We start from the raw sequence: 27,630 nt of genomic DNA, 5'->3' as shown, positions 1-27,630 counted from the left end.
CAAGTTTGACAATGCAGACATGTATTCTCTTACATAACGGAAGCGATACACTAACTGTTCGGTTGGCAGGACCATCAAGTATGTGCCTGATATTGCGGGAGGTTTTGTGGAATCAGAGAGAGAAGTCTTTTCAATGTAAAGAAACTTAATTAAAAAATAATCAAATTTAATATAAGGGAAAAGTATGAGGGGGAGGAAGGACACAGGAGGGGCCAACTATCCCCAGGGAGGGCCCGCGAGCACCCCAACAATTCCGTAGGAAAGGAGGGGGGGACACTACTCACCATACCACGGTCACCACTCCCAGCAGTCTACCACACCATCTTGGAATGGGGGTGCTGCGGCCGGAGGTACGCTGCAACTCTGATCGTGACTGATGTCGTGACCAGGCCTATGCGACCTCGCGAGATGTTTTACACGCCAGCCGGCCCCCGTCTAGTGGGGCTATGTCGCGGCCAACCTAGCGCGGAGCTAATAGTTGGGTCGCGCTCGCAGGCCAGACTGGGAAGGCCATAAGGATCTAGATTATGCAGTGCGTCGCCCAGTCTGGCTGTTGATTGTAGTTCCCACAGGAACAGTTGATTGTAGTTCACACACAGGAACAAAAATAATAAAGAAAAACTAAACAATTCCATTTAAATAGGAAAAAATGCCAGGACCGCAGATCCCAGCAGAGAGCCAGGTCCTTACTCCTGACTAGGCAGAAAAAAAACTGGAGTACTACAGCAGGAAGTTATAGTTTAACCTCTGGGACTGCCCCAGGGGCGTAACCAAAAAGGTTACTCCTACTCCTAAAGAGAGACAGTATAAAGCCCAATGGTCTGAAGACTTGAAGCTGTGTCCGTCAGTGAACGAAAGAGAAGTCACATTTATTGTTTATAAGAAGCAATGAATTTACATCTAAAATATATACCTGCGTATTTAGCCTTTCCCTGAGTTCATTTAAAAACATTTCAGCATAATGGTAATTAATATGGCACTAACCTGCTATATAAATGGTCCCATACATTCTGAGGAAGCATCACCACAAGGTCCTCTATCAGGCCAGCCTTACGTGGAGGAACACCTAGGAAGTAACCAAAGAAAGAATCAAACACTGATTGTTGTCAGGTGACACCGATATAACAGAATCATGCAAAATCGACTTTGCAGGATTAGACAAGCTTTCTAGAATTCATTTACAATAAACGTTTCACTTTTGTTATTTAATTTTAGACAACAAAAAAACCTAAGCGAATACCATTAGGTAACAGTATCAGGCCCACGCAAAATTAAGCTGACTGTACAAACTAGCGTCCCTTGTATGGAATTGAAACCAAGATCCCAGAGCTGCAAGAAAAGATGCATCTTTATAGCCATGACTTACCCCCGTGCACACATAGGAAATCATTATTGGATATGGGGCCAGGTTCAGCAAATGTCTTAAATTTATTGAGCCACTGGCGAGAGACATAGAACTGCAGAAGACTGGGCTCTGTAAGGTTTAGTAGGCTGGTCACCCTTCTTCTCTCTTTCTGAGCATCTTCACTTGACTTCCTGGGGGAAAAAAAAAAAAAAGCGATAGTGAGGATATGGATACTGCAACCAGAGAACACAGCAATTTCTTTTTAAAGCAGAACTGTGCCAGATCCATTAAAGAGAAGTATGAGTTTTTTTGTTTAAGAATCATACTTACCTACCTGGATGCTTCATGTGTCCCCTGCCCACTCTAACACTGAGAACCGAGCCATCAAACAACGCAGATCGCTTGGTTCTCACTAGAGATGGGCCAAACACCACCCTGATCGGTTCGCAGCAGAACTCCCGAAAAGGGGAAAAGTTCTAACCCGAATGGCAAACCCTATTGAAGTCTATGGGAGCCAAACAGGAAAAATCAAAAGTGCCCATTTTGAAGGCTTATATGCAAGTAATGTTGTGATTGATGATGGATTTACATCGGGGGACATTGTTTTTTTTAATTTTTTAATAAAAGAATTGTCAAAAACTGTGTGTGTTTTTATTACTTTTTGACACTTTTTCGGTGAATGAGTGGGGTACTATGTACCCAATACTCATTCACATAGGGAGTACCAGGATCTGGGGGCCCCCTTGTTGTGGGGATGAGGCCCTTGTCCCCATCAACATGGGGAAAAGGTGTTTAGGGGTGGGGGGGTAGAGCCCCAATGCACCCACCCCCCTATGTTAAAGGCATGTGGTCTGGTATGGTTCAGGAGGGGGGGGGGGGTGCTCGCTTGTCTTCCCCCCACCACCCCTTCACTTTCCTAACCTGACAGGCTGCATGCCCGGATAAGGGTCTGGTATGGATTTTGGGGGAGGGATCCTACGCAGTTTTTTTCTTTTTTTTTTAACTGGCAATTTTTTTTATTTTTTACTCAGCTGTCAGTGGGGAAACCCATTGACAGCTGATGACTCATCGGTGGTTAAGGACACCACGGCCTGCTTCCTGGCCTTTATCCTTAACCAGCTTATACTGCGCACTGAGTAGGCAAAGCTTTGCCCAATCAGGGTGCAAAATGCACTGTGTAGTGCACTGAAGGGCGTTCGGCACGGCGAACACCTGCCGAAAACCCTGAAAATTCGGGTGAAAATTCCCCACACTAGTTCTCACAGCTCCTTGAGCAAAGAATTGTTGACTTTCAGTCACCGCTATCTACCCTGCCCCAAGCTCACTGAAGCACTGAGCTGCGGAGGGGGCAGGAGCGGCTGGCTCAGTCTCTCAGCGGTTCGCTGAGAGGCTGAGCTGGGTGCCAGTCCAGCCATGTGGGTGGATCCCGATCCCCACATGGTTGCGTTCTTGCCAGAGCCTGGACTGGTTCTGTGGCATCAGCAGACAGCGGGCTTCAGCTGCTGTCTACTGAGAATGGGTTAAAGGAGTGCAGAACGAACTGCACTCCTGTGATCCACAGAAGTACAGCATTAGGTAACCAGCCACTTGTGACCATTGCATTACATGAAAATACACATGATGCAAAAGTATGTTCCTGTGAGCGGGACAGTTTTTTTCTTTTTTGATGGTAAATAAATATTGGGAAAATGCATTTGTACACAGACAAAACAGCTCTGCGCTTTATATTTTCTAATTTGTGTGGAACACTTGGAAGTGCAAACACAAGAAAAAGGGTAGGTATATAGGTAGGCACAGAATCCTTGATTAAGTGCCTACTTGTATACCTATAAATGAAAAAAAATAAAAATATAAAGGCTTTTTGAGAATAAAATAACTTTCTTGCTTTGGTTTTGATTCAGGTAATACCCAAAGCTTGTTTATATAGTGCTCTCTATACCCCTTATATTATAATTTTCTTTAAGATTGGGAATTCCTTTTCTTGGGTTTTTTTTTTATTTCAGAAAGGGCGCCTCCATAGGGCCTCCGTATCCCCAGAGAAGCAATCTCTTCTTACAGCGGAACTATGACAGATCCATTAAATTGGGAAACCAGTTGCATTACATGAATATTTGCTATGGGGCTGATTTACTAATACTGGATATGCAAAATCTGGTGCAGCTGTGCATGGTAGCCAATCAGCTTCTAACTTCAGCTTGTTTAATTAAGCTATGACAATAAAACCTGGAAGCGGATGCAGCTGCACCAGATTTTGCACCGTCTAATTTGTAGTAAATCAGTCCCTATATGTCATATACGTTCCTGTGAGCACCCCTTTAGCAGACAGGGAGCAGTGAAGTGATGGAATTTCAAAATACAGGACACTTGAAAGGTATGTATAGATAGGCTTCTTTTATAAGGCATGCTCTGTGGTGAAAGACTCACTTTAACAAAAATGAACTACAGTACTTACCTGTAGAAAAGCACATAGGCTTCAGCGTTCTGTACGGTCGTTTCAGACACTTCAGTGACACTCTGATCATCAAACTCATACCAGAGGTTATTCAGGTTATTGCGGCAGTAGGCAATATAGTGGCCACCTGGACAATGATTTAAACGAAGGTATAAGAAGACTATGTACACACAAGGGCTGTACTCATGACAACAGGATGCATCCATTCCTATTTAAAAGTACTTACTGCTGGCAGTGCCATGATGACAGATTACAGACAAGAGGTCATAAGTTACGATTTGGCTCGGACTCTCCTTAGCAAGGAAGGGCTGCAGGTCTAAACCTTCCAGCGGAAACGATACATGAGTACCGATTTTGGTTGAAAACATAAGCTCATGCCTAAAACGTTTCAGGTGTATACTCAATATCTACAAAAAGAAGAATCATATTACTAGGATAACAAAAATAAAAAATAAACCATTTAAAATCATATTTATCAACCACGTGTGATTTAAAAAAAAAAAAAAAAAAAAAAAACTCTACCCCAGATTCCTCCTTGTGGGTCGAAAAGGTCTGATTGCTTACCAGAAATGACTGCTATCTAGGAGAATTCGCATATTTCTGCCTCACTATTTAGGTAAATTGGTGCTGTCAACAGCCCAAGTGGCTTCCCTAAATATTCATTTGGAACACTGAATTACTGTATCACCTGAACCTATTGCTAAAGACATCACTCTTCCCTAAATTAGAACTAAGGAGAAAGCTTTTTTTTTTCCATTTGGATAGGGAGAGTTATGACCTGTGTGTCTTTTCTTTTTTTTGCCATCTGTGTCCCATTAGGAAGATTTCCCTTCACTTCCCTTATCATATTCAAAGGAAGTGAAAAGAAAGCCCTCCCAAATTATGGAATCCCTGGTTGTCACCAGAACTAGTATTCCCATAGGAAGAATTCCCCTTTGGGAACAACCCAAAATTCTGGATTCTTTTTTACTTTCAGGTTCGATGATAATCGTAAACAGGACAAAATCGAGAGGGTGAATCTCCCTAATGGGGGCACAGAAAGCAATAAAAACCTGGCAGGTGTTCTAATTCCTCTCCACTCTATTCAACAATAGATAATTAAAAAATTATTTGCCTTTAGTTATACTTTAATACAGCAATTGTACCATTCGTATTACTTTTGATATTTTTATCATTAATTTATCACATATATATACTTTTTTGTAATATTTATCATTTATTATTTAGCATTATATATTATATTTAGCATTCATTTATATTTCTATAGCACTTTTCTCCCTTGGACTCAAAGCCTTTCTCAAATTAATTACGGGGATTGCCATCTTGGGTGTGCTCAGTAGAATAATATACTGGGACAACTTTTAGACAAAAGCCAACTAATCTACCAGCATGTCTTTTCAGTGTGAACCAAAGCACACGTTAGAAAACTACGCTAGCACAGAGAGGACATGCAAATTTCACGCAAATAGTGATGCGTGGCAGAAGTACTAACAACTAAGCCAGTGCGTTGCCCACCACTTTATAGACTTTTTTGAGAGCAGACATTCCTGTTTATATATATGATAACCTAATTCAGCCTAAGCACCCTTATGTGATCTAGAAACTAGGCCAAGAACATGGTTTCTGACTACCAGCAAAACCATGGGCAGTCCATGACTGCAGCAAGTCTATTATTGTATCCTACCTGGTAGATTCTTACCGGGGAAAGAGAACTGACAAACCACAACCCGGACACAGTTGTATTGAGCAAAAAAAGGCTGCCCCACAAACATAAATAATTACAAACTGAGGGCAACAGTACCTTAGCTGAAAAGCCAAGTTTAGCCTGCCAGCCTTGGAAGGAAATTTAGAGTCCCAGACAGCAGTTAAGATCCAGCGAGTGGCTAAGCCCTACCCCTCTACACCTAATACTTGAGAAATCCATTCTGGTTGGGGCTTCTCTTAGCTTTCATTTTCTTGGCTGGTCCTGTTAAATAATATTCAAGTTAGAAAAATGAAGTCTGATAAACAGCTTTTTTTTTTAGTGTCAATGAAACCATCTTCAGTTCAGTGTCTGATACTTCAAAGTCAGCCAAACCTAACAGCTCATTGCTGTTGGCTTCTGATAGATCTACTGTTCATCATAATAGGGGTCATGTGCACTCCTCAACTTCTTTTCACCTCTGACCTCACTAATGTCAACCCCATTACAGACAGCTATGTACAAAATACAGGCCCGCATGGAACAGTACATTGAAGACTGAAATCTGTGGACACGGATTAAAGAGGTTAGTATACTTTACTATCTTCACACTGCCTGGAATATGATGTTCCAGACTTTGGTTTAAAGGCCATAGTTCTATTTTTCCCCATAATTATCTAAAATGTGTAAATCCCAACTGCACTGTGCTTGTATAAGAGAAATGAGGCCTGTACTCTATACCACACACTAGCAATGACTAGGACCTTTCTGTGGATGATCAGTATGATGTCAGAAGTACAAGGCCAGCAGCCCAGTGGGGAAAAAAGCTGGAGCTATGGTTTCATCCTAGCCCTAGAAAACTAGCATTCAGAAGATTATTAAACCCATTTATGCCAAGCTCACGCATATAAGCGGTGTCGAGAAAGTGGGCCTGCTTCCAAGGCACTACATATATGCACAGGGATCTGTGCTGTAAGCATGCTCACCAACAGTTCCTGGTCTAGTATGAATGACTGGGATTTGGGAGGACCAGCTCTAGCTCCAGATTGCAGTGACAGCCTGTGATTGTCTATCACAGTGATTACTTAATAAACCCCCCCCCCCCCTACTGTCTTTCTCCTCTGAATGGAGAAAAGGATGCATTGTATCCTTTTACTCCTACATCAGAGGAGAAGAATGGTGTAAAGTCAATGTATTTTAGGCATAATTAAACATAGGGTTTTATTTAGTGCTTGTGTGTTAAGATGAAAAAAAAAAAACATGCACTATTGGTTCCTGGCCCTACCTTGGGTCCAAACAACATATAACATACACAATTTACACAATACACAAGCTTTTGGTAGGTGTGAAAATCCTGTATATTTAGAATTCTTTCAGAAATAGAAGTGTTAAAAATTAATTTTTTTTTTTTCAGGGATTTTTTTTATCAATTAACACAATAGAAAGTAATGCCTCGTACACACGTGCAGATCGTCGGCCGAACGATCGGCCGTCTTTTGTTCCCGGGCTGTCGTGTCTGTTGAAAAGTGCAAAAGACTGCACAAGAATTTTGTCCGCCGACTACAGCCGACTGCAGAAGTGATGTCATGTGATGGTTAACTTTCCCTGTGTTTTTTCTTTTCTGAGCATGCCCAGTCTTGCAAATCTGCTGTCTGTCGGCCGAATTCTGTATTGACTGGCGAACAATCGGCCGCTCTGGTGTCGGCATACAAAAATTTTAATGCTTGCACGACAGATTCTTTTTGGCCGAAAGTGCGCTGTCGGCTGTCGGAAGCATCATACTAACAAGCTGAAAATCGGCCGATCGTTCAGCGGCCAAACATTTTCGGCCGACAATCTGCACGTGTGTACGGGGCATAAATGAACTGAAGAGAAATCCAAATCATATCATATATTTGGTGTGACCACCCTTTGCCTTCAAAACAGCATCAGTTATTCTAGGTACTCTTGCACACAGTTTTTGAAGGAACTCGGAAGGTAGGTTTTTCCAAACATCTTGGAGAACTAACCACAGATCTTCTGTGGATGTAGGCTGAATCAAATCCTTCTGTCTCTTCATGTAATCTCAGACAGACTCCATGACATTGAGATCAGGGCTCTATGGAGGCCAAACCATCACGTCCATGACTACTCCTTATTCTTCACACTGAAGATAGTTCTTAAAGCGGAGTTCCACCCATTTTATATAGTTGCTATGTATGTTATCCCCTTCAAAAATGCTTTTACCAATGTAAACTGTTTTTTGTATGGAAATACCTGTTTTCATCTTTTTTCAGCCGCACTTCCGGCTGCGTCCACCTAGACGATTATGTCAGTAGGCGATTGGCAAGGGCTCCTGGGATAGCGGCGTCATGTATCCCAGCAGCCCTTACGAATCGCCTAGTGACGAAATCTCACGTTATTTCCAGACTGAAAATGATGCGAACGGGGGGACCGGGATGTCCTGATTGACAGGTTGCTCTAGCAATGGAGCGGAAACATCCCCCGCCGCCATTGCTATTGCAATCTGTCTGGAAGAGGAAGAGCCGTTCAGTGGCAATAATGTTCCGGGTGCGAGATCAGGAGGTGCATGCTGGGTAGCCAGCTGCACCTTATCCCGGAAAAACACATGAACGGGCTTCAGATGCCAACATCCTTAGTGGCCCCTGCCTACTTCCAAGATCATGTAAGTTATTACAGATTTACAAATAACAAGCATGAAGTCAGTTAGGACAGTATCCAAATAATAATGTACTAGTACTAACAATCATTGGGAAGCTTATAAAAAAAATTGATTACAATAGACTGGAGCTCCGCTTTAATGACATTGGCTTTATGTTTGGGGTCCTTATCCTGCTGCAGAATAAATTTAGAGCCAATCACACACCTCCCTGATGGTATGGCACGATGGTTAAGTTTCTGCCTGAATTTCTCAGCATTGAGGACACCATTGATCAGGCAACATTAAGGACCGTAGACGCAGTGGGCTGCCAAGAAACCTCAACACAGCAGATGAAAGAAAAATTATGCTTACTTCCCTTACACATTGGAAGATGTTCCTTTAAAAACTGTGTGAAACTGTACCTAGAAGAATAGATGCTGGATTGAAGCCAAATGGCGGTGGTCACAACAAATATTGATTTCAGACTTTCACTCACTTTGCAATTAACAATTAAAATAAATATTTTTTAAAGCATTCTTACTTTACAGCTTACTTCACACCTGCCTAAAACCTTTGCAGAGTACTGTAAGTCGTTTAAATTTCAGTAGTTGGAAGAGTAACTCTACTTCTACAGTAACTTCTTTATCACTGCAGGTAAATAATGGATGGCTGTATGTTTAGGGTGGTTGTCCTGCTGCAGAATAAATGTGGAGCCAATCACACGCCTCCCTGCAGGTATAGCATGATGGATAAGTATCTGCCTGTATTTCTAAGCACTGGGGATACCATTGATCCTGACCAAATCTCCAACTCCACATAAATGCAGCCCCAAACTCAAGGAACCTCCACCATGCTTCACTGTTGATGCATGTATGTATGCTGATGCATATTGTTGCCTGTAGACACACATTATTGTACCACTCTCCAGCCCTTCACCAACAAATTGCCTTCTGCTACAGCCAAACATTTCAAATTTTGACTCATCAGTCCAGAGCACCTGCTGTCCTTTTTCTGCACCCAGGGCACAGGATGTGGAAACAAAGTTAAAAAAGACTCAACTGTGCACTAATACAGCATTTTTTCACACCTGCCTAAAACATTTGTTGCATGTGTGTGTGTGTACATACACACACAGTATCCCACAATAGTGAGTACACTCCTCACATTTTTGTAAATATTTTATTCTATCTTTTCATGTGACAACACTGAATAAATGACACTTTGCTACAATGTAAAGTAGTGAGTGTACAGCTTGTATAACAGTGTAAATTAGCTTTCCCCTTAAAATGGACAATAATGGCTGTGTGTTGAGGTATTTTGAGGGGACAGCAAATTTACACTGTTATACAAGCTGTACACTCACTACTTTACATTGTAGCAAAGTGTCATTTCTTCAGTGTTGTCACAGGAAAAGATATAATAAAATATTTACAAAAATGTGAGGGGTGTACTCCCCTTTGTGAGATACAGTGTATATATATATATATATATATATATATATATATATATATATATATATATATATATATATATATATACACACACACACACACACACACACACACACACACACAGTACTGTACAAATGTTTTAGGCAGGTGTGAAAAAATGCTGTATTAGTGCATAGTTGAGTCTTTTAGCCTTGTTTCCACATCCTGTGCCCTGGGTGCATGCATATATATATGTATATATACACACACACAAATAAAATAAAAAAAGTCTAGATCTATCCATTAGCATTTATTGCCAAATAAAGGGTAAATTTCCCAGGGGGAAAAAAAAAAATATAGTTTACCTGGATACACCAAGTCATTTTGACAATACATAAACTTTTACTAACATATGTCAAAGTTGCAAAACTGGGTTCAGGCGATCAGGCGATACAAAGGGGTTGAGAGGGCAAAAAGCAAGGAGAGTCCAGGGAGTGTGGACAAGATGACTTCAAACTGCATGCACACAGGGCAAATTTAAAACCCATCTCTGTAATAAGGATTCAGGTGATCATCTTTAGAGTGACATCCTTCATATCCCAGCATGCCTTGTCAGCTGCCAGACAAAAAGCATGGTGGTCGTTGTGTTCAACAGCTGGGGAAGACTGTCTAAAGACATAACATGCTGATTCCCTGGCAGAGAATGTGTAATATTTTTAAGGAAGTTTTAAAAAGCTCACCTCGGGAAATTTTTGCACTTTGCAAAACTTGACACCATTTCTTAACCTGCAAAAAGAATGAAAAAAAAAAATCTTCAAAAATCAGTGCAGCACTTGTCAGACTATAAAGGACATACCCAAATCCATAGCTCCCTTTAAGACTTGCAGTGGCTACTACAGTGATAGGCCAGGCAAGGAAAATGTATACTTACATTGGGCCAAGGCATAAAATGTAAATGGCCAGGAGTACAGAGATGTGGGTGGAATGCAGTCCCTACACCAAGAGATATCTATGAAAATTAAGAATGCCCATGGGACTGTTTTGAGTTGCGCCAAAAAGTTACCACAATACATAAAATTGTACATCTTTTTTCCATATTAAATTTAAAAATAAGGTGGATAGTACATATATCATACATCAAAGCAATAAAAAGATAAATAAACCTTGGTGTCGGTTTCCACATAACGGTAAAATTGAACAGAAAAACAAGTAAACCGGTGCTGGAATTTCCAGTGCACCCCTGTGCCTTTAAGGAGGGGTGGGCTCCCTCCAGGCTCACCTGCCCTCTGCCTATCCATTTTAAGTCATGTGCTTCCACTGTGGAGGTTCATATAATTTAGAGTTAGGACTGCAGAGAATACTAGGGTGCTGTGAAGTGGCTCTGCATATTACGCATGTATTTGCAAATGTGTGCAAATTAAACTCCTGTTTTTAATGCATACTGTTAGAATAATTTGGGTGGTTGCAGGCTGGTTGGTAAGTTGAGCTGGGAATTTTCTATGGTTTTCTTTGACGTGTCACCCTTCCATATGCTCCATGCTGTAAAGGCCAGTTATAGGTGGGGGCAGTGGCCAATTGTTTGCACCGCTGGAAATAATTCTGACGCAATTCATGAAGCAATGCTCACTTCTTCAGAAGACAATAGAATCCAAATATCTCTGGTGAGACCATGTCATAGTAGTAAATAAAGAAAAAACACATACATACCCATATAGAAAACAAGGTTTGGCTGAAAGTTCACAATCCACTCCCTATGATAAATATCATATTGTATATACTCGAGTATAAGCCGAGTTTTTCAGCATGTTTTGTCATGCTGAAAATGCACCCCTCGGCTTATACTCGAGTCACTGGCTAAAGTGTCTTTTTAAAAATGGCGCCGCTCTGCGCCGACGTGTCACTGCGCATGTGCCGCATGCCCGGGAATAGCCAAATGTGTTCGGCCTTTCCCGAGCATCGGCGGCGCATTTGCGGTGACGTATTGGCGGCGCCGGGTGGCGCGATTTTTAAATCGAAGACGGCACCTCACTGACAGGTAAGTGAGACTCCTCAGCAGCCCCTGTATTTCCTCATGCAGTGCTGGGGGCATGGTACAGGACATTCCTCTGTACCATGCCCGCAGCACTCCATCTCCTGTGCCATGCCTGTACTTACTGTGCCATGCCTGTACTTACTGTGCCATGCCTGTACTTACTGTGCCATGCCTGTACTTACTGTGCCATGCCTATACCTACTGTGCCATGCCTATACCTACTGTGCCATGCCTGTACATACTGTGCCATGCCTATACCATCACCTGTGCTATGCCATGCCTGTACCATGACCTGTGACATACCTGTACCATGACCTGTGCCATGTCCTTACCATGACCTGTGCAATGCCTGTACTATGACCTGCGCCATCTCCTGTACCATGCCCGCAGCCCCTGTTTTGTGTCTCGTGGTGGTCCAGTTGGGTCCAGTAGCTGCTGCATTTCCCACCCTAGGCCTATACTCGAGTCAATAAGTTTTCCCACTTTTTTGTGGTAAAAGTAGGGGTCTCTGCTTATATTCGGGTTGGCTTATATTCGAGTATATACGGTACTCACAGACCAAGAGTCTAAAATGTAACCAAAAATGTTCACCAATCGGTAAGTGACATGGAGAAGCACCAACAGCCACAGATATATTCCGATTCTATTGTCTCCCAAAGAAGTGAACATTGCGTCATGAAAAGCCCCAAGATCAATACCAGCATCTGTTTTTTTGTGGAATCTTGCCTTTATGTTGAAACATACACCAACGTTTATATATCTTTTTATCGATTTAATGTATAATACAGTGGGGGAAATAATTATTTGATCCCCTGCAGATTTTGTAAGTTTGCCCACTTAAAAAGAATTAAGGGTCTATAATTTTTTATCATAGGTGTATTTTTTTTTTTTTTTTTTTAATCAATTTTAATCAAAGAAAGCTTTATTGAGAATGGCAAAAGGTAGTAACACATTGCACTAAAAGTCCATGGATCACTTTAACAAAAAGGTACAGCCATAGGCAGTCTCAAAGTACAATGTTTTCCAGCGCAAAGTGAACATAATAAAAAGAAAAGCAATAATGCCATTCCATACATAACTCTTAACAAAACATGAGGAAACAATTAAACCAAACCAAACAGAACTTGCTGCTATCATCTCAGCCGCCACATGCTCACCGCCACTATAGAAGCAGGCGATTTAACACTAGTTGAGGGGGAGCCACCGCAGGGGAGGCTAACCAACAACCCCAGATGCTCTCAAATTTCGAAGGTGCTTTCCTGTGATAATAAGTGTGTTTTTCACGTATCAGAATAGAGTTGACAGATTGGATCCACTGCGCACCAGCGGGGGGGCTGGGGGGACATCCACAATCTAGCAATAAGTTTTTTAGCCAAATACAAAAGTCTGAGCAGAGCCACATAGATGTGCGGATGATAAAGTGTTTCGTCCAAGCCTCCCAGCAAACACACAAGCGGATCCAATGGAAGTTGAACCTGATAAACTTGATTGATAGAGGACACCAAGAATTGCCAGTAGCGTACCAGTTTGGGGCATTTCCAGAGCATGCAAATAAAATCACCTGTGTGCAATTTGCACTTGGGACACAGGGGTGAATGACTTCTACCCCACGCGTGAAGTTGTCGCAGAGTTCTATAGATGCAGTGTAACACAAACAGGTGAGAAAGTTTATGACTAGCAGATACAGAGACCAGAGGGCCTGCCTCAAGTATTTGCTCCCATCGATCACCAACAATGGGACCAAGATCCCTTTCCCACTTCGTCCTGCAGGGGAACAGGGAAGAGTCCTGCAGGTAAGATAACAGAGTATTATACATTCTAGAAATTATACCTTTCTTCTCCCTGTCCCTAAAAATGGATTCCAGAAATGGGGATTCAATCAACCTCAGTGGGGTGTGTCGGCCCTGACTCCGAAGTGCATGAAGTAAACGCATGTATTGATATCTACAGTTTCTAAGCTGCGGAAACTCAGACTGTAACTGAGCCAGAGGTTTAATAGCTGGGCCAAACAGCTGGGAAAAATATTTAACGCCAGCTTGGATTCACCCAGGGAAGGTACCCAACCTAGCTAATTCTCCATAAAAGCGGTTATTCCACAGAGGGGTGCGAGCAAAGAAGCCAGAGAGGCCCAATACCTGCTTTACCACCCTCCACAGTCGAGCAAGAAGTTGTGAACTAGGGCAGTGTGGAGGTAGGCCAGGAAACCCCCCTTCCATCTGAGAGAAAGAGGTATATCCTGAGTCAGGCAGCGCAAGTAGATCCCGGGAAGGGTTTGCACAAGTAGGGAGCTCCCATCCCGTGAAATGCTGCAGCTGCGAAAAAGTACATCTGTGTATGAGGAAGGGCCATCCCACCCCTATCCTTAGGGTATTGCAGGGTTTCAAGTTTTAAACGAGCCGTACCACCTCTCCAAATGAGTGCTCGAAACTGGGAATCTATTTTATCAAACCAGTACCTAGGTATCCAGACCGGGGAGTTATGTAATACATAAAGTAATTGAGGTGCCCAGATCATCTTAAATAAATTCACCCGACCCGTAACAGTAAGGGGGAGCTTGCTCCAACTAACGCATTTAGCACGAAATCAAAGAAGGAGGGGCTTGAGATTTAAAGAAATATAGTCCGCAAGGTTAGCAGAGATCATGACTCCTAAATATCTAATGGTGGACACCACCTGAACCTGGGAGACTGCAGACGGCCGGGGCCGTCGGGAGGGGATCCAGAGGATGCAATACCGACTTGTCCCAATTAATGGCGAAGCCAGAAAACGTGGGACATGGCCTCCTGCAGGGACCCCTCAGAATCTCCCAGGTGCAGTAGGGCATCATCGGCATACAGAGAGATCTTGTCTTCCCTAGTAGCGTGGCGAAAACCTACTATAGAGGGGGAGTCTCTAATCATTATTGCAAGTGGTTCAATCGCTAGAGCAAACAGCAAAGGGGAAAGGGGGCACCCCTGTCTGGTACCCCGACACAGGGAAAAAGGGTCAGAGAGAGACCCATTGATTCTAATGCGTGCTCTAGGCCCTAGGTGTATTTCAAATGACAGAGAAAGAATATCAACCAAAAATACAGAAAAATCACATAAAACAAAAATGTTATAAATTAAGTTGCAGTTCAGGAAAACAAGTATTTGATCCCCAAGCAAAACATGACTTAGTACTTGGTGGAGAAACCCTTGTTGCCAAGCACAGAGGTAAGACGTTTCTGGTAATTGGTGACCAGGTTTGCACACATCATGAGGGATTTTGGTCCACTTCTTTACAGATCTTCTCTTAACCCTTAAGGTTTCTTTGCAGTCTCTTGGCAACTCGAAGTTTCAGCTCCCTCCATAAATTTTCTATAGGATTAGGGTCTGGAGTCTGACTAGGCCACACAATGACCTTAATGTGCTTCTTCATGAGCCGCTCCTTTGTTGCCTTGGCGCTATGTTTTGGGTCACTGCCATGCAGAAAGTCCCATCCTCAACTTATCTTCAGTGTTCTGGCTGAGGGAAGAAGGTTCTCATCCAAGATTTTACAATACATGGCCCCGTCCACTGGCCCCTCAATGTGGCAAAGTCAGACAGTACCATTAGCAGAGAAACCTCTCCAAAGCATAATGTTTCCACCTCCGTGCTTGACTGTAGGGATGGTGTTCTTTGGATCATAGTCCGCATTTTTCTTCTTCCAAACACGCCGAGTCGAGTTGATGCCCAAGAGCTCAATTTTGGTCTCATCTGACCACAGCAGATGGGGACTCGTTGTGTTTGGAGGAAGAAAAATGCTGACAATTTTATGTAATGGGGCATCAACCTTTTGGCGCAACTCAAAGTCCCATGGGCATTCTTCATTTTCATAGATATTACATTGTTCCAAGCTGGGCCAATGTACAATTGCAAAAAACATAACTAAAATTCAGCTTTAAGGTAATGCACAGCCTCAGGCAACAGTCTGATATCAGTGCTTAAGAAAAGAGAAACTTCACAATTGAAGGATGTCCTGAACAAGACATACGCCAGGATCACATCCGTTTCTACAGAAGATGCATCATGGCTATGAAGAGGACAGAAGGTAATTTTACTTGTAAAGTCAGAGAACGCAGCACTGATATCACTGTTTGCTATAAGGACCACTATCATTTTTTATTCAATGACTTCTGGAAAACAATCACATTACCAACACTTTCACATAAAAGGGAAAGAAAGCTTTTTCACACTTACTTTTTGCATTTCTCACAGCTGTACATATTGTCACCTATAGAAGAAAATACATCCAGTTAGTTTCTTGCAACTATAGTTATGTGGTAAATATAATATTATGAACCAAATTGAATTATAATAAGCTCACCTTTAAGCTCGTCTCTAGCAAAGAAAGCTGCGAGGCAATCCTGTAGCGTGACTGTGGGACCCCAAAACCAGCTAAAAAAATAAAATGCAAATGAGGGTGAAATATTCTCAAGGTTCCATAGTTTCTGCCAATACAGGGATACGTCAAATCCAGCTCTAAGAACCTGCGTAGAACCGCTGTTCGATTTTAATTGCCATTTGTGTCTCTGTTGGGGAGATTAACCCGTCACTTCCGGTTTTAGAGGCACGACAGTAAACCCCGTTATATTCAGAGAAATTTGTGTTGTTTTTAAAGTGTTTACCAATATAGGTATCCACATTGGGAGACTTTTCCTTACCTCTAGCTCTGGTGATAACTGCAAAAAATTAGATTTACCTTGAGGACTCCTTCCCATCTGTGTGTTTTTGCAATGCAGGTGACCACAAGGTCACAGAGAATAGCTTTGTTTTTTTATGTGCCCCATTCAAACCTCAACACTGCCTGGAGGTGGGTTGCAGTGCAATCCATAAAAAAGAAAATGCAGACATTGCTGCATTTTTCTTGCAATGTACTGGAGCTCACTTGGTCACATTTGGTCATGAATAAAATTAAATGATACCCCCACTGCCCCATAGACATCATACACCAGCCAGCATGCTAATCTGGATTATTATGCTGTGCGGGCTGGTGTTAACGAACATTAAGCCACGGATGACACTAATGCAATGCGGGAAACGCACAGGAATCACTGCGTTTCCAGCATCGCACCCCATAGCAATCGCACTGTGTTTATGCAATCTGCTGCAGGTGCCAAACAAAAAAGTTAACGACACCACAAAAGCAGAACACAGTGAGTTTGCCTGAATCATATTGCATGGGAGTTAATACAATTCCAGTGAGGGAAAAAAAAAAAAAGTGCCTGCACCTTTTTCCTGCGGATGCATTGCGATTTGAATCATACAAGATTATGGGCTCAAATCGCACCACACAGAATTGCATGTGATTTGCACAGGAATGCAAATCACATGCGGTGTGACAGTGTGAACCGGGGCCAAAGCTGGAGCTGTCACTCAAACGTGGTGTGCTCAATTTCCAAATAATGTATTTTAAATTGAAGTCAGAGCTCAGCGTCGACCCCAACATCATATTCTAACAGTAGACGTCCAACACAAATGAAATGCATATATAGGGTTTGTTTAACCTGTCAAAAGATTTGTATTTCCGTCTTTACAGTTCTGAGACTTAAACTGCTCTGCCACATGACACAGCCCTGTTTGGCAGGGCACGGGGCCTGATTTTTTTCCCCTGCTATAGTTAATACTTACATATTTAGTCTCACTCACCCAACCTGCAACTGGTCAGTAAAAGGAGGAGCAGCACAGTGTTGAGCTCATCTCTCTGTCACTTTGTTCTTTCCTTTCATTAGCATGTTCCTTGTTATCACATAAGGACTGCAGCACAACTGACTGGCTCCTATGTCAGCTTTTCCCCTCTCTCAGTCTAAGCTCTGCTGTACAGGGAATAGAAAAGAAATCTTTTTCTCCTAAAACTAGTTAAGAAGTCCTTTGGACCTCTTACCTATTCAACATGAGCTTCCTTTAGAAGCAGTAGGTCCTTAATTGAAAAGTCCTTTGGATCGTCTACTACAGGTGTGGGGAACCTTTTTTCTGCCAAGGGCCATTTGGATATTTATAACATCATTCGGGGGCCGTACAAAATGATATTTGGTCAAACATTTCATGAATTCACCCCTAATGTGATGGCAGGAACTGCTTCTCTTTGGTGAGGTGTGTGATGTTAGCTGGTATTGATGATGCTGCTACTCCCAACTGGTTTTCCAGGTTTGTGTCGGTCAGTCTGGTGCGCAGTCGACTCTTTGTGGTGGTAAGTTGTGAAAAGAACTGCTGGTGGGTACTGCTGGCTGAAACTGCTGGTGGGTACAGCTGGCTGGTACTGCTGGTGGGAAATGCTGGCTGGTACTGCTGGTGGGAAATGCTGGCTGGTACTGCTGGTGGGAAATGCTGGCTGGTACTGCTGGTGGGAAATGCTGGCTGGTACTGCTGGTGGGAAATACTGGCTGGTATTGCTGGCTCAGGCTGGCATTGCTGGCTGCTACTGCTGGCTCAGGCTGGTACTGCTGGCAGGAAATGCTGGCGTGAGACTCAGGAGGGGAGCCACGCTGGAGGAAGATAGATGCAATACTTCCTGTATTGGTCACAGGTGGAGTACATTTGAAATCACTCTGCCTGTGACTCAGACTGTCAGGACGGAGCCCGAACTATACAGAAAATATCGTCTCCATTCTGACAGCTCAGCTGAGAGACACAGACTCAGCGGCAGCCTGAGGGGCCAGACCAAATGATTTTGCAGGCCGCATATGGCCCTTGAGCCATAGGTTCCCCACCCCTGGTCTACTAGGTCAAAGGACACTATTAATCCTCTTTTTTAAAAATGCAGTGCACATTGCAGAACTCCACACTCTCCGCTTTCCAGCCAGGGAGTAACTAAAGCCAGTCCACATGTTATGAATGGAGCTTGGTGTGCAACTACTCCCACCCAATCACTCACTATTACAGTAATTACTAACAGGAGTTAGGGCAATACATAATTGATGTCCATTGCTCATAAATGGAGCAATGATGGCAAACAGAATTATGTTTAGCAATGGAACACAAATGGAAGCAGATGGATAAGCTCATCAGTCTACTACTGCTCCTTCGCTGTCCAGTAATAGACGGAGGGCAGGAGGGTGACCTGGCTGTATTTCTTAACTGCAGCAGAGAACAGTCAATTACCAGCCTAGCTGTACTGGGTGGCAGGACTGTGTAAACCCTTTGACAGGTAAAACACATTTCACATGATTTAAAGGTTTGCTTAGCTGTTTGCCTGAAGTTCATCTTTAAAACCTTCATACCTTAAAGTTGTTATAAAACGTAAACATTTTTTACCTTAATGAATTCCTTGCAGGAGGTTCGGGCCACTTTGTGTAATTTGATTGCACAGAGCAAGGAAGTATAAACCTACTTTTTGTTTTTTCATTTATAACCATTTACAGCTAAATTTGCAAGCAGATGTAAAAACAAACAAATGAATGCAGCCTGCAATTATTTATACAAAGGTAAATGTATTCATTAATGCAAGCATTTTAAGAAGAGGAACAGAAGAAGCAGCACAAGGTGCCACTCAGCGGTGCAAGGATCATGCGGACAGAAGGAGACAGCAAAGCAACAGAGAGATAAGCTCATCAGTTCTGTTTTCTCTTTACTGTCCAGTCACAGGGTGGGGAGGGTGTCAGAATGTGATAGTAATACTTCAGGAAACAAAGATCAACAAACATACATGATAGAGCTGTGATGTAGCTGTGTAAATCACAAGACTGTATAAACAAAAATACATATCCTTTGGCAGGTACAAAAGCGATCTTATATGTTTTTAATCTGTATATTAAGAAGTTTGCTTAGAGTTTGGCTTTAAAATTCGCCAACTGCTCTTGTGCCTTATTTTTAGGGTATTATCTGTACTTCAAAAGGATAATTCCAGGCATGGTTCATTTTTACAGTTAGGCTCCTTTCACACGGGCATCCGTTCTGCTCAGCAGGGGATCAATCCGCCGATCCCCGCTGAGCAGACGGATGACAGCTCTGTCCCGCTCTGTGTGCTGAGATGGAGCTCTCCTCTATGGGGAGATCAGATGAGAACGGACCGCCTGTCCGTTCTCATCCGATCCTATCCGTTCCGATCCTCCAGACGGATGGAAAGTAAGGTTTTCATCCGTCTGGATTTCATCGGATAGCAGCGGGTGTCAGCGGAGAGGTCTCCGCTGACATTCACTGCTCCATAGGGCTGCATGCAGCATCCGATCCAGTCCGCTTAAAAACTGACAGGCTGTGTGAAAGGGGCCTTACACTGCTCCAGCTTGGACCAGTGTAACTATAGACCTGGTCAACCCTCCTGGAAGCTGGAAATAAATGAAGTAGACACCACTACTCCAGTGATCTCCGCTTTCTTCCAGGCCCTGTGTTGAGTGTCCAGCCTGACACATTGTGAATACAGGATTTTGTTTACTCAGAATGGGCGCCATTAACAGAATGCTTTGAATTTTCCAAATTAATGTAAAGCATTCTCTAATTTGATGAGGTGGAGAGTGTGATGTCGCCACCCCGCCTCTGCACCTCATCCAATCAAGTGGAAGCAAGTGGAGATCACTGAAGTAGCTCTGTCCACTTTAATAACTTCCAGCTTACCGGGGCATTGGTGAGGTATAGTATATCCCTAGTTACATGGATCCAAGCTGGACTCATGTAACTGTGCAAAAATAGACCATGCCTGAAATTCATCTTTAACCACTTCAATACCGGGCACTTTTACCCCTTTCCTGCCCAGGCCAAATTTCAGCTTACAGCACTGTCGCACTTTGAATGACAATTGTGCGGTCATGCAACATTGTACTCCTACGACATTTTTTTTTTTTTTTTTACACAAATAGAGCTTTATTTTGGTGGAATTTAATCCAGTGGACATGGTGAGTGATAGATCACGCTGAAGCGCAGTGGGATCCTGAGAGGACCTCATATGATGTCCTCTTAGAACAACAGTGCTTCTGCCTGGCTTTCATTGTACAATAGGCTGGGCGGGAAGGTGTTAATGACTGTAGTGGTCTGTCATAGACAAGTTACAACCTTTACCTTTTAAGGTATTCTAGGAAAAATGCAATCCATCCTTGAGGAGCATATGCCTCTCCACATGATCCGGCCTTAACCAGGGAGGACTGGTGGCTTGATGAGTGCAACTTAGCCAAATCTTCCTTCCCAGGTATTGGCAGGGATAAGTCTTGGAATGTTTCCAGTGTTACAGATATCTGATTGAAAATAGAATAAAAACTACACTTACAATCATTCCAAAATACACACTCACCTACCATCCCTGAACATTTACATATATATATTGGATTATCAGACAAATAATAAGCTACTTTTTGCTTGTAAGACTGACTAATAGAGGCATTGCAGCAAGAGGAGGTGGTCAAAAGAAAAATGAAGTGACCCAGATGCAAGCAGAAGAGCCTGAAGATTCTGGAGATCAGGAATAATCATTATTCACAAAGTATTATTTTCTTATCACACATTTAGTTTTTTATACAAAGCCGATTTCAGAATCAGGTTTTTCACAATGAAAACACCAATCAAAAACAACTGTATCTGGAACTTACTCTGTCACAGGTCAGACACTGCACTGAGCTCACAATGGTGCCATCAAACACATCTGATATGACACTACGGTACTTCTTCTGCCTTTTCTTCTTAGGGACACAGATGGTAGGAACTAAAGAATAAGAAACGGTATTATACAGTAATCATATTTATGGAGCTGTAATTTATTTTATAATAGATGGCCAATTCTGTGATAAATAAGGAATCATTTTCCAAGAACCTTGCCTACTAGACAGGGGACATCTAATAATTTTGTTTACACCAGGGGTGTCCAACCTGCGGCCCAAGATGGCTATCAATGCGGCCGTACACAAAATCGAAAACGTACTTAAAAATTTTGATTGTATAATGGAATTTCTGGTAAAAATTAGTTTATACTTTAACACATGCGGCTGAAGAAAAGTTTGAGTGTGTCTCTTTACTGGATTTAGAAGTTATCTTCCCAAAGAAAAATCTCCCAATCACGCCTTATTCATGTGATTGGTTTTCGGCATTGCTTATATTATTAAGTAACTATTTTCAAGGATGAAACAAACAAAATGCACAAATTTAACTAAAATATCTGATGAGCACCATGAGAATTTATTGAGAATTGCTACTACATCCATCGAACCAGATACTGATGTGTTAATCAAAATCAGTAACAAATATTGCACTAGTTCTATATTGCCCTCTTTTACTTACTGCGCTAAGAACCTATGTGACTTTACACAACGATTAGCCTGTTTCCTGGGCATGCATCCTGCTCTCCCCCCCTATGGGGCATACTCGCGCTAGAACCCTCGGTGACTAATACGATGACCTGGGACTCTATGGATGTCTCTCCCAATTCCCTGTAGCCGGCCACGAGATGGATGCCGGTGGGTGGGGGGATCTCCATGGATATGTCCTATGGGCTTCCTTGTCTCCTATAAGTCATTCTGCCTACAACCGTGGTGGTCCACTGGTAGTCTACTTCCTCTCTCTGATCTCTTATGCGGTCATGTTTTTGATCAACGCTTAATTTTGGGTTCTCTGTTTGTACTTTGGTATTCGACTGTTGTTTCTACTTTGTACCTAATGTTGTCTTATTGTATGCCTTCCTGTTTCACTAAATAAAGAATTTATAAAAAAAAAAAAAAAAATAGAGTAACCAGTCAACAATAACACTTTAACAACCTCCCAACACTTGACCCCCAACCCCTAAAGTGGGCCTAAAACATCTAAACTATACCCAACCACTAGTCTTATTTTGCTACATACGCACCTTATCTTGTGTTGGAAGTCTCTGCACCAATAGCAAGAAAAAGCACACTGAGATACATGCACCCAAATGAAACTACTCTGAGGAACTGTACTTCCACCCTGATTTCATAGGTAAAAGAGCAAAGATTATACAAACATTTTCATAGTAACCAATCTTTGACTGCTCCAAAGTAAAACTGGTTGTTATAGAGTAAATTACACCAGTTTTTGGTCAATACTTCAAAAAATCATCTGGATAGCATGTAAAATTCCCAGATACCTTTTTTATGACTCGACCAAAGAGTTCCAGATTTAGGCGGGCTGCTGGACAGGTGAGGTGTTGAGCCTTCGCTTAGCAAGGGTGTTTGAGAGGCTGATAGCTCAGAAATGTTGACCTCTGTGGCGTAATCTAGAACACGTAACCATGGAAATGTATTTAGGAATATTAAACTATAAATCTGAGGTAACAAATCTAGAGTGCACAACACATTTTGTTACCCGATATTCGACTCTGGATTTGAACTTTCACTGTTCCTTGGGAACTGTAATCACTGTCCTCGGACAAACTCTCGAGGTTCTTCTCCAAATCCTGGAGGCAGTTGTTTTGGCTTATGTGGCTGGAGTACCTCTTCTCCCTTTGCCAGGATTTCTGATTATCCTGGTCCTTCAGGTCCTCCTGGATTAGCATAGCAGATTCTGAGAGCTCCTCAGACAATTTACGACTTTCGTTTTCCGTGTGGTCACTGCTTGACCCCGATTCGCAGGACTGAAAATCATTGTCCGACTGATTCTTGTCCTCCTCCATCATCTCTTCCAGGATGACAGGCTGTGTGTCATCTTCTGCGTCCACCACTTGCTCCTTAAGCTCTTCATGCAGTATATCCATTAAACATCGCAGGAACTCTTGAGCATCCTGAGATACGAATTAGAAGTGTACACAAATTAGATTTCGTTCCATGCCTTTAAAAGCCTGTCTGTAATACAGACACGAATACATCCTGTAGATCTCTTTTAAAATAATACTCCTGAGCAAACAATCATTAAAAAGTAAAACATAGAATTTTTATATATCCTTAGGCCTTATTATGATATCATTAGAAGGGTGCTGAGATGCATAGTCCGTGAAGAGGCTGTGCGTTTATGTGGCTGGAGATACCAGGTGCTGTGTGCAGGCAGCCCATTCAAGTCTAAGAGCATACAGCTGCTCAACCCACTTTGTGCGTTTGGGGCCACTCACTTGCACAGCTGTCAAAGTATGCATTACTTTATTTACATTGATTACTATGAATAAGCAGCCAATTTTATATCAATATGACTGCTTTTGCATTCACTGTAATTGGTCTACAATTTTAATGTATGGCAAACGACCTGTCATAACTTTTTTTGTAAACAAAGCTACGTCAGACCCTTGTGTTGTGTGACATAGCTTTGTTTATAGACAAGCGCTTCCAATACCAGCTTTATGGTTGATAGTCAACCACACTTACATGCCTGCTTTCACTTCTCTATTGAATGTACACTGAGCTGTGCATATGTAGCTCAGCGTGCATTCGCAGCCTATGTCAGCTGTGCCAGAATGAGTGACTCCTGTGTGCAACGGGTGGGATGACATCAATCCCCCACCGACCAATCAAGAAGCCAAAAATCCAGCACCTGGAAATAGCCCGGGAAGATAAAAAGCAGCGACCAGGGAGAGATGTAGATGTTGCATTGCTGGAAGGTGGAGGTATTTTTAAGAACTTCATTCTACATCAAGTTACAGTTACTGAACTGAGAGCACAGTAATGGAAAAAGGACTAATATCTTGAAATCTAAAATATACACACCAGTTTAATCAACCATACAGCAATGGCATCCCTGTACTACTGATAAATAAAAATAAAAATTATTGAAATAAAAAAAATAAAATAATATGCTTTAAAAAGAATAAAACTGTTTCTAACAGGTCTCTTTATATTTTAAAAAAATATATTTATACTTTTTTTTTTTATATATATATTAAAAAAATATATGCATTAACCAGACTAGAACTGCATTTTTCTCCATTTCCTTATTTATTTTATATAATAAATTCAGGTTATTTATTAAAATATTTTACCAAGTGAATGCCCAACATGTGCCTACAAAAAGTGGTAAAAATAATTTTGGTTGGCAAAGCAATTAGAAAGTTATGGTTGAGTAAATTGGGGTATACCAAAAACTTGGTTTGGTCACAAAAAGACCATGGGATCTGACAGGGTTAAAAGCAAATTTTTTAACTACCTGAATCTGACTTTTGCAACATGCTGTATAGCAGAGTAAGAAGAAGCACAAGGAGCTAATCAGTAGTGCTGCAATGATCATGTGCTAATAAGGGGCATGCTGAGGAGACAGGAGAGTGACAGATCAGCCCATAAATCTGCTACTTCTACTATCACTGTCCAGTCAAAAGATGGGGACAGGGGCAAGAACTAGTTGTACTATTTAATTGCAGTACAGAAAATTCAGGTCTCAAGGCTGGCTGTGCTGGATGGAATGGCCCTGTAAAGGCAGCCATAGACTGTTCAAATCTTGGCCAGTTCAGCAGGAAACAGCCGAGATTCAACCAATGTATGGGCAAGGCTGAATGTACCCAAGCTGACTGATCGATCAACCTGGGTACAACCAGCCTGCTGGATTTTACATGTGATTATCACAAGTGGCTTCCCCTGCCAGAAGAACACAAGGGCTCAGCAGGAGGGATTTCCCTGTCAGCACTGTCTGTGTTGATGGGGGAACCCGTGGTTGCAGGGAAGAAATTTGCTCCATCTATGGCTAGCATAAATCTCAGGAATAAATTGCTAGAAATACAAATCCTTCTGTATGGCCATGCAATGGCGAGGTAAAACAGAGGATCCAGAGTATCAGAAGCGTGCAATAAAAAGCAGATTGCACAATGAATAAATATAACCGCAGGACATAAACAACATGACTCGCATAAAAGAATCAAATGGTCCCCTGAGACCAAAATGATACTCCGCAAAGCCTCAAAGGGCTCTTTGATCTTAAGAGAAACTGCCTGAACATGAAATTCAGAGCTAATCAAATTATCATCAAAAGACTGAATCCAAGCAGAGACTTCTTACCTGTTGGGAATAGCCTCGAAAAGTTGGGTTTACAGACTTTATGCCTTGGAACAAGTTAGTAGGTATAACAGAACCAGGCCTGGGTAGAAGAACAAAAGTACAAAACACCAGGAAAGGAATTTTGTTAGCTCATTACCAAGTTGAATTAGAAGACACACACTTAAGCACACTGAGACACACACTCAGGCTTTTTTTAAGAACGCGCAACAGTAGTGTGCAATATGCAGTAGAGAATAGTCAGGTCAACTTAAAACAACCATTAGAATTATGGCAATATGGTCATTGCAAAACTGCTTCTTGCACTGCCTTAATACACAATCCTGTGTGTGATATTAATGGAGCCAGTGGAATATTTGTTTATTGACAAGGAAATTTGAGCAGAAGTTGGCTATACCTGTTCTTGTGCCAGATTTCACTCATCAGTTTCTGGTAACTCTTACACAGAGCTGGCTTCTTGTCAGTGCGTGCCAGACCACCACAGTCAAGGAAGAAGTACGTAAGGGGAGGACTGTAAAGATTAATATTGAGAATCGATAAACATTTGTTTTCATCTGCTGAGCAAAAATAGAGCAAACAAACTGAATTTAGAAAGAAAGCCTGTCAGTCAATTAACATGATTAAAGCTGAACCTCAGCTTTTGTTACACTTTGGGCCAAGCTGGCCCAAACAAGCTATGTCCCTCACTAACATGTGGGGCCACTGGATGGGCTGTATACAGGGTATGTAGCTGAGGCTACGTACCGCATACCGTACTGTGTTTCAGGCTTGAGCCGAGTTCTTCCTGTCTCATTCCCGGAACATAATAATGTCTATCTAAGCAGAGCTCAGCCATTCATAGAATGCAATGTATACAAGCAATGAGTACAAAGCTTCCCCTGACTGGGTGAGTCAGAGGTTTTGACATTATCGGCCCACCCCTCTGACTCAGCCAATCAGGGGAAGCTTTGTATTTATTGTTAGAATACAATCCGCAGTTAAGATAGACTCTATTGTGTTCCAGGTATGAGACAGGAAGGTCTCGGCTCAAACTCAGAAAATATTGTACGTTGATCTTTGTATTCTGATGGCGGGGAAGTCTCCCTGCTGTCTGAATACAAAGACAAAGTGGGGAGGATTCTTTCATCCACTTCAAATGTGTGGATGGGGGAATCGGGTCAGATTTTTTTTTTTTTCATTCAACCTACTGGTTGAATGAAAAAAATTACCTAATGTAAGGGTTGCCTTAGGCCCTCACCAATAATCAGCAACTCTTAGGGTGCCTAGCTTAAGAGCTATTAGAGCTTTCCATTCAAGTCATTAAGGATGCAAAGCCCGCTTAAAGCAGGTCAATAGGAGGTCAACTCCAGGTTAAATGCACTTCTCAATGAATTCTAAATGATCTCAGTAGCGTCTTAAAGAGATGCCATAGACAATGGGGGCCTGGCTTGTTTGACTTCAGGGTTAGGCCTCATTAGCTGCCAACCTGCTGTCTAAAGCTGGGTACACACTAAGTTTTTTCATTCAACCCAGCCAGCTGAACAAAGAAGAAAAAAAAAAAAAATGTACAGATCGCCGTACCAGCATATCCAATGCTAGTGCGGCGATCCCCCCCAGCTGAGCTATTGTGTTCTGACAGGGTGGCTCCCGCCCGGAACACACTGGTCAGTGCTTGCAGCTAATAGCTGCAAGTGCTGATCGGATGCTGGTTTTCCACCATTCTCATTTGACAGAAGCTGGTTGTGAGACCGGCTTCAGTCGGATGAGAAGATGTACACATGGGTTGAAAGTTGCCGATTATTGGCCTGTGTGTACCCAGCATAAAAAGACTGCTACAGAGGTCAAAAATGACACTCTAACTAGACAGGGGGTGGTGGTTGTCAGGGCTCAACCCCTAGGTCTGGCCTCCAGTACAAGTGAAACTAGTGCAGGCAAAATATCTTCTCAGTGCCTGGCCTGCAAAGAGCCAGACAGCATTTAAAGTAGAACTTTTTTTTATAATTTTGGATAGAGTAAGGAAGCGTGATAACCCGTCAGTTTATTGTTTGCCATCTGTGTCCCATTGGGGGAGATTTCCCTTCACTTCCTGTCCCATAGCCAAACAGGAATTGAGAGGCAATCTCCGCAAATTAAGGGAATTCCATGGGGACAATCAGCTCACCAGAACTAGTGTCCCCATTGGAAGATTTCCTCTCTATTATTTTTCTAGGGACAACCCAAAGTTTGAGAT

At 42.3% G+C, this 27,630-nt stretch overlaps 1 protein-coding gene across 1 annotated transcript in view; it reads right to left on the bottom strand.

The window, feature by feature from the left end:
• USP33 (ubiquitin specific peptidase 33) overlaps positions 1-27,630 on the bottom strand; it is a 138,641-nt gene that overhangs the window by 38,138 nt on the left and 72,873 nt on the right. Inside the window, exons 8-20 of the mRNA XM_082265321.1 lie at positions 25,819-25,932; positions 25,425-25,503; positions 22,819-23,233; positions 22,601-22,729; positions 21,096-21,208; positions 20,572-20,744; positions 15,908-15,978; positions 15,781-15,814; positions 10,290-10,335; positions 4,024-4,204; positions 3,798-3,924; positions 1,367-1,536; positions 985-1,066 (exon numbers count right to left, since the gene is read on the bottom strand). Of these exons, the coding sequence (XP_082121447.1) occupies positions 985-1,066; positions 1,367-1,536; positions 3,798-3,924; positions 4,024-4,204; positions 10,290-10,335; positions 15,781-15,814; positions 15,908-15,978; positions 20,572-20,744; positions 21,096-21,208; positions 22,601-22,729; positions 22,819-23,233; positions 25,425-25,503; positions 25,819-25,932 (1,734 nt within the window). The remainder of the gene's footprint in view (positions 1-984; positions 1,067-1,366; positions 1,537-3,797; positions 3,925-4,023; positions 4,205-10,289; positions 10,336-15,780; positions 15,815-15,907; positions 15,979-20,571; positions 20,745-21,095; positions 21,209-22,600; positions 22,730-22,818; positions 23,234-25,424; positions 25,504-25,818; positions 25,933-27,630) is intronic.

This window comes from Pelophylax lessonae (assembly GCF_965119305.1).
Source record: "Pelophylax lessonae genome assembly, chromosome: 8".
NCBI lineage: Eukaryota > Metazoa > Chordata > Amphibia > Anura > Ranidae > Pelophylax > Pelophylax lessonae.
The sequence above is the reverse complement of the archived record's forward strand: the minus strand, read 5'-3'. Positions and strand labels throughout refer to the sequence as shown.